General features: G+C 39.3%; 1 protein-coding gene across 1 annotated transcript; it reads right to left on the reverse strand.

The window, feature by feature from the left end:
- Positions 1-954: 954 nt before the first annotated feature.
- On the reverse strand, positions 955-2,124 carry LOC126380367 (distal membrane-arm assembly complex protein 2). Its single transcript, XM_050029750.1, has 2 exons — positions 1,583-2,124; positions 955-1,492 (listed from the first exon to the last, which is right to left on the reverse strand). The coding sequence occupies exons 1-2, from the start codon at positions 2,032-2,034 to the stop codon at positions 1,027-1,029; spliced, it is 918 nt and encodes a 305-aa protein (XP_049885707.1). The 5' UTR covers positions 2,035-2,124; the 3' UTR covers positions 955-1,026.
- Positions 2,125-8,426: the final 6,302 nt, after the last annotated feature.

Raw genomic sequence — 8,426 nt, forward strand, 5'->3', positions numbered from 1 at the left:
AAATGAAGCATTTCATATTCGTTATTTATTTCTTCTACATAAGGCATTAGTCTTAATTGTTTAGTCAATGTGGCGTAACTGTAAATATCTTGTTTAGAAGTTTTATTTAGATTAAGTGTTCTAATGTATATTAGATTGAATTAGACAAATGGATCATAAGAAATGATATCTGAAACATTAATCACATTTTCTAATGGACCAATAACAGCACTTTAACTTTAGAATCTATAATCAACAAATTATGTTACTCAAGACAAACTCTTCGTTGTGCAGGTTTTAGTGAATCTATTTCATCTATGTGGACAGTCTGTTCAAAACACATTGGAATATTGTACGAACTTATGTTAAAACAATAAAACCTCGAAAACATTACCTTTTTTATTTCTTTAAGGCACCCCATCCTAATATAAATGTACAGCATGGTGATGGAGATGTGGTCACAGAACAGGAAATGCTAGATATGGAGGGAGTCTTTGCCGTCTTCTATATTTCCGAATGCATATAACCCGGGTGCTTTCAAGGCTAAAGTGAACAGGCACCTTCTGGGCAAGCTCGCTCTATTTTAGGCCTCGTCAATTCGTTTGGGCAAGTCTGGGGCCAAGAGCGACCCATAGGTAAAAAAAAATAACTTGACACCATATTTTTTCGTTTACTATTACTAGCAGTGGATTAGCTATTCGCGAAAATTGTTTCTTAGATGTTATTTAAACTAATATACATCTCCAATATTAATGAATATATACAGTACCAAATGAACATCCCACCCCACTAATTACTTATTATCATGGAGTTACTAAAATATTGAATGACCTGGACTAAGTGCTAAACAATTGGGTATTGTTTAAACAATTCCAAAACTATTTTGTTTTATAAATACAAAATATTTAGCTGTCCTATAAAAAATCTTTTAAGTTATTTGATTTAGGGATCAGTAAGGAAGAATGAAACAATGTGAAAAGTAGGTAACATAATTAATTTATTTTTTGTGCTTCTTCCATAACAAGATGCTTGGACTTATAGTTGAGGTTACCTGGTGGGTGCAATTTTGTTATCTGCTTCTGGTTGAGATATGGCCTCTAATTTTATTACCAACTCTGGTCTTTCATTTTCCAAGAATGATATTCCAGCTTGCAGCTCTATGTTATCAATTCCAGGATCCGTTATAACAAGCATTTTGAGGGCATACATCCTTGCTAGAGCAAAAATGCAACCAATGTCTAGTTTACATCCACTTATGTCCAAGTACTCCAGTGTTTCACCATTTTGTCCTGCTATTCTATCTAGACACCACACATCAATGTGTTTTTGGTTTTTGAGGGACAACCATTTCAGAAATTTGAGTCCGTTAAGGTTCTCTATGCCTTCATATCTGATCCCGTTGTGATGAAAATTACTGCAGTCAACTGCTTCTACATGGTATCCCTCTGTAAATGTATTAGGCAGATGCAAGTCTAGTATTGAACCCACAATCCAATCCTTGGAGCCTTTTAACCTGTAATAGAATTAAAAATATTAACTTTGACATCAACACCTACTTCTGAAGAATTGAACTAACTAGACAACAATAAGAGAGAGTAGGTACCTGACTGCACAATTTCGATATGTAAAAAAGTGCACTGCTGCTAAGTTAGATCCAAGAGTGATGACTCGCTCAGGCAAAAATTTCTGGTTTTGTAATTCCTGCACATCTTTCATACTCTTCCACCAATCTATAACTTGTTTGAAGTCCATTTTGGGCAAGTTTTGCAAGGCGTTCATTATCTCAGGGCTTGGATTTTTCCGATTGAAAATTGCTAGTTTTGTTTTCCATTCTCCATCTCGTTCAATCCAAGGAGTGCGCCAATCGGGGTAGGGTTTCCCATAAGCCATACGAGGCTTTTTGCCTTCTTCATCTTGCTCGTAAATAGACTTCTCCTCTTTGCTGTAGTTTCGAAAGGTTATGTAAGCGGCACGGGGCCAAATACTACCCGCATAGCATTTGAAAGTAGACAAAAACTGTCCGCTGGATAAATATTTAGACAATGCTGGTGTCATGGCGATTTAATAATGAAATATAAGGTTCATTTAGTGCGAATAGTTCGAACGTGAAGCATTTTGTTTAGTTTCTTCGTTGACACTTACTGCGACTTTGACGTTTGTTTGACGTTTTTTTTCCTTCTTGGTCATTTAAGGGACGGGCTAAGATCGTAAGACCATGCTGCCTAGTGTTCAGTACTTGGTACTTACTACTGCAAAGCACAAAAAGCTATTAGATTATTTAGTATTGATTTACTGTCAAAAAAAAAAAAATATTTTTTTTCTCTATCAGGCGCAGCTTCATTGTCTTGTTGTTATTCTCTTCCGATTAGGCAAATCGTGCAAACGTCCCCTTCAAAATTATGGACCATCTATTAAAATGTTTGTAGGTATTATCAGTAGGTGTCTAGATCTTTAGGAAGATTTCGATGGGTTGATCTAATAACTGTCACCACTTGGTTCATCATAGACATCTTGAGACGAATAACAGGAGTGGCTGCGGGTTGCCTTATTGATGACTTATGCTCACCCCATTAGGAACACGAGCGTGACATTATGTATGTACATTTTAATTACATTTTACTTAAAACTTAATACTTACTGGGTACTTACCTAATTAAAACTAAAACAATAGTGTTGCTAATTGCAACTCCAAGTTATTCTCGAGATTACGTTTTAATCAGACTGGGAAAGCCGCGGCGTACGTTGGCGGTGGCATATCTAATCACATGTCGGAATAACACTTGTGACCGATCTAGGCTGCTTTCAATGTGTGACCTTAATGGGTTGGTAACTAGATTCTGGTCTAACGAGACGCTGAGGGAGTAATAACTAACGATTTTAATGCAATCCCGTATTCTCAGCTGCAACCGAGGCTAAAAGGATTGTCTTGTGTGGGACATACTCGTAATTGCTTCCTGCACAAGTCGCAGTTTTCTAACTTAAATAAGTCAGGCAGGCTACTTGAGCTTAGTCCGAATAGAATTTTCGGGGTTCTGAACTTGTTTTGACTTCAGCTGAGGCAGAAGTTTTTCAGCTCCAATATTTAATGTCTTGGAGTTTACAATTAGAAACCCGTGACTGAACCGTAGAAGAAAAACTAAAATGAATTCAGCCGACCAGTGGGAACGTACTAGATAGTGATTGTCATACAATTAGGACGCATGCAGCATGCAGCGGAATACACAAATGGAAATGCAGGTGAAAAGCTATTTGACGAATTGCAAAAAGCTTTATAACGGATTTTGTGATCCATCAAGAGTAGTGTCACGTAGTTAAGTAGTTTTTCTGATTCACTGTTGGACTCGGCACAACAAACATCGAATGTTCACCAAATTGCCACAGAGGTTACGTTGAATCTACAACTGTTATCGTCTCATATTCACTTTTATTCACGCCATAAAATTTCGGTGCTTTTGAATTTCGCTGCATTGCAAGTGGAAGTAAAATATAAAAATGAAGTAGGTCTCGTAATAAATACATTTCCAAGCTACGTTCACCAAAAACAATATAGATCGCGTTGTACAGCTTTAACATGATAATTAAATTACCTATTTTCTCATTACTCGGGTACATAATTATTCCAACATACATACATACATAAACTCACGCCCGTAATCCCAAATGGGGTGGGCAGAGCCACAAGTAATCAAAGACAACTTGCAGCCACTGTTGATACGAAGTCCTAAGATGGATATGATGAACCTTATGGTGATAAGGGATCAGCCTATCGCCCATAACATTAGTCCATTATGTTAGAGGACGCAATCCCTCTGTCGGTTTGTCGGTATAATTATTCCAAAATACAATATAATGGCAGAAGCATATATAAAAATAATTGTTGCTGGATATTTGGATCACATTATGTGTAGAATTAAATCTGTACCGTCGGTGAAAAGTAATACAACTCGAGTTGTATCACTTTTGAGTTATTAGCACACACTTCATGTTCAAAAAATTCTCTTTCTTTCTGTCTAATTCTCGTAACTGTAGCTATTATGAATACGGAGATAATTTTTGTGTTCAGTGATATAAGTACTGTTTGTGAAGGATTCATGCTGATATAACACGTGTAACATAAAATATGTTGCATGCGACCTATATTGCTTCTCTTTATTTTGATCAGAATAATACTGGGGGTCATCATTTATATCCAAAAACAAAGATAAAAGATGCATGTCTGTTATCAATGAAATTAGAAGGTTAGAGTAAGACAAAGTAAGACTTGTACAGCGCCATCTATATTGTTTTGAAGGAACGTCGCCTGGAAAGTCCTTCATTGAATTCAGATTCGGCGTGGTAAGTACTATTATTTATTTTATGGTTTCGGTTGGATTCAATAACAATTACAGTATTTTGCGTACCTACATACCGCGTATACGATTATGTAATGTATCTATTTTTTTTTCTTGAATGGCTTCGCCTTCACATTTAGCCAATCACGTAATGTATCTATGATTTTATTAACTTTTCATTTATTTTTTTAATGTCTTTCATTTAATTTATAATCTGCAATTTTCAGTTGGCTAATCTTTATAGAAGACGATACGTCGCAACACCTATCACGTTGGTCTAACAGAAATCTCGGTGAGGTGCGAGTACTTAGTTCATTTTGCGGTGAACAGCCTCCGTGGTGCAGCGGTTGAGCGTTGGGCTCACGATCCGGAGGTCCAGGATTCGAATCCCGGTGGGAACATACCACAAAAATGACTTTGTGATCCCTAGTTTGGTTAGGACATAACATGCTGATCACCTGATTGGCCAAAAAGTAGTGCTTCGGAAGGTACGTTAAGTCGTTGGTCCCGGTTATTACTTACTGATATAAGTGAGTAGTCGTTACATGAGTCATGTCAGGGGACTTTGGCGGCTGACACCAGGGTTAATGAGGTTGGTAATTCACCTCACAACCCACACGATAGAAGGAGAAGATTTTGCGGTGGATGTACCTGTGACTACCCCAATTGGGATATAATTTTCTTAAAATATAATTTAATTTGGGATATAACGTTTGTTTTATGTGTCTATGTATTTGTAAGTATGCGTGACTTTTGTTATGTAACACTTCATCATCACCAGCCCATTAACGTCCCCACTGCTGGGGCACGGGCCTTCCCGATGGATGGATAGGGAGATCGGGCCTTAAACCACCACGCGGGCCCAGTGCGGATTGGTGGTTATTAACGACTGCTAATGTAGCCGGGACCAACGGCTTAACGTGCCTTCCGAAGCACGGAGGAGCTCGAGATGAAAACTTTTTTTGTGGTCACCCATCCTATAACCGGCCTTTGCGAAAGTTGCTTAACTTCAACTTACCTAGTGTTTAATACGAAGACAAACGCTTTATAGCGTCCGCCAAATTCAGGAAGTCTTTAATATTATAGATTTGAGTATAAGATTTGGATCGGCAAATTTATAAGAGTATAAGTTCTGAGCTTTCTCTTATATTTCCGGGCCGTTTGTCCAGAGACATATAGCCACTGTCATGGCGCTATTATACTCTTCCCATGATATATTTTTCTCAGACTCTCAGTATTATGTTTGATCTAGCAAAACGCGTTCGACGACTTGAGACTATTGAAAATGCTAAATGGACTTACGGTGCGCTTGATAACATTTCGATAGAATTTATTGTGGACATCTTCGATAGAATTTCAGGTTGGAAAACCTACCTGTCCTGATCCGCAGATACGAGAGTTTGACACCTCCTTCTTTTTTGAAGTCGGTTAAAACAAAGGAGCAAGGTTCTTTTATTATCTACCTATTCCTAGGCTATTTGACTGTACTTATAGCTTACCTACATGGAGAATTGTTGATCAACGAGAGCAAAATAGGTATTTATAGTGTTTTTTGTGTCTCACACTCATCATCAGCCCATTAATGTCCCAACTGCTGGGGCACGGGCCTTCCCTATGGATGGATAAGGAGATCGGACCATCACGCGGGCCCAGTGCGGATTGATGGTTATTAGCGACTGCTAATGCAGCCGGGACCAACGGCTTAACGTGCCTTCCGAAGCACGGAGGAGCTCGAGATGAAAACTTTTTTTGTGGTCACCCATCCTATGACCGGCCTTTGCGAAAGTGGCTTAACTTCAACAATCGCAGACCGAGCCCGTTTACCGCGCGCCACCGAGCTCCTCTAATAAAACTAATAGCAGTTATTTTACTTGTGCTCCGATAGATGGCGCTACAAGTATGTTTCCAGAGGCTGCACGTTGAAGTTCTTCCACCCTCGAACAGCAGTTTCGAAAGTCAAAAATGAATAAACACGTCAGAGAGTCAGTAACAAATAGTCCGAATATCAAGCAACAATTATTTTTATATAATATGCCACTGCTATTACATTGTATTTTTGAATAATTATATACCCCGAGGAATGAGAAAAGAGGTAATTATTATGTTAAATCTGAACAGCGCTTCCAATTTTGTATTGACCAATAACCCGACAGAATTAAGTTGACAGCCCACGTCAAAACGGTTGCACATAAGCGAGATGCCTATTTTATTCGCCGGGGACCCGGGATATTCATTTATTCACTCATTAATTTTAAAATTAACAGTTGTCAATCATTCGTCTCTTTATATTTCAGCGGGAAACGACGGAATTGTGTGGTGTGAGTTCAGTCAGAGTCAGAGCAGGGTATGATGTCACATGTCATACTCCGGACAAGTTATCCAACTTTGGTTTTGGCCACACAATCTTCAATGCACTTGCAAACTGACATAACGGCGAAGCTTAACCGGAATATTCAGTTCACGTTGCAAACCGTCCGTCAACCAGCTGCCAAGGTTGTTGTGTTGCTTGCTAGTATTAGATAGAACAGAATCGATCGCTCTAATCTCGACTGACTGATACATCACTATACTATTGAACATCACAGCACTGGCTTCTGTATTTTGACAGACCTAGCTCGTACTGGTATCTACGTATATTGGAATATAAATAATCACAAATTGTACTGAATTAGATGTTATATTTAATAGGTACTAGTTTGGAATATCCAATTTGGCTCTATTTCCTATTGTTGTATTTAACCGACTTCAATCCAAGAAGTTGTCAATTTGACCCGATATGTAATATTATGGGAATTGCACAATATTCGTCAATCAATGTGGGCTTCTAAACACGTGTGTCAAACTTCACAGATAAGTATTGTATGTTTGTCCACGCTTTTTTTAGATACTTACTACAAAACGTATCCCAGTCATTATTCTATAAGTTGGAACTTAGGGGAATACTGCTTATTCTGCAAGACTCACCAAAATTGGAAAAAAGTAGTGATCTCTTCGTATCAGATGCCTAAGAGAAAATCCTTCCTAGGTTTTTCAACAGCGGTAGGTAGGTACCTAGAATGTCAGTACAATCCACAATTGCGTTATATTTAAGTTTGTATTTTTGTAATTGTGTTGATGTTTTCATAAAATGTTCTTTCAGCTTCCAGCGTAGCGACTCTGTTAGTATAGGGGGTGCTGATGCTGAGGTTTCCCCTTTTCGGCCACGGGGTTTAGCAACTTAGTAAGAGTATTTATAGTTGAATATTTTTTATTTGTTTATTACAAAGGTGGCAGCCTCCGTGGTCTAGTGGTTAGAGCGTTAGGCTCACGATCTGGAGGTCCGGGTTCGATTCCCGATGGGGACATTGTCGAAATCACTTTGTGAGACTGTCCTTTGTTTGGTAAGGACTTTTCAGGCTTGAATCACCTGATTGTCCGAAAAAGTAAGATGATTCCGTGCTTCGGAGGGCACGTTAAGCCGTTGGTCCCGGCTATTAGCCGTAAAAACACCTCCACCAACCCGCATTGGAGCAGCGTGGTGGAGTATGCTCCATACCCCCACCGGTTGATTGAGGGGAGGCCTGTGCCCAGCAGTGGGACGTATATAGGCTGTTGATGATGATGATTACAAAGGTGTAACGTGAGGAAGAGTACTCGTATGTTATCATGTTACCAACATGTAACAAAACGGAGCGTCATTTTACGATGCTAATACACTCGAGACCGGAAAAGTTTAAAACGTGTCATCTGAAAACAATTTCTGTCAGAGATTTCCCAGCAGACCCCTGTCGCGTTGCCGGTAAGTACCTCATGCTATGGTTATGAACATTGAACGGGAACAACACGTGTAAAAACTGTCACTTTTTATGCCCACTCTACACCATCGGCAATTACAGATGAGCATGATCGTGTAGCGAGGGTATACTTGACTTTACTCGACGATCATCGATGATTACGGCCACCGTGGTCCAGTAGTTGAGCGTTGGGCTCACGATCCGGAAGTCCCAAGTTCGAATCCCGCTGCGGACATATCACAAAAATCACTTTGTGGGCCCTGGCTTGGTTAGGACATTGCAGGATGATCACCGGAAATGATCCGTGCTGTGGAAGGCACGTTAAGCCGTTGGTCCCGGTTCC

Source organism: Pectinophora gossypiella, chromosome Z (genome assembly GCF_024362695.1).
Source record: "Pectinophora gossypiella chromosome Z, ilPecGoss1.1, whole genome shotgun sequence".
Lineage (NCBI taxonomy): Eukaryota > Metazoa > Arthropoda > Insecta > Lepidoptera > Gelechiidae > Pectinophora > Pectinophora gossypiella.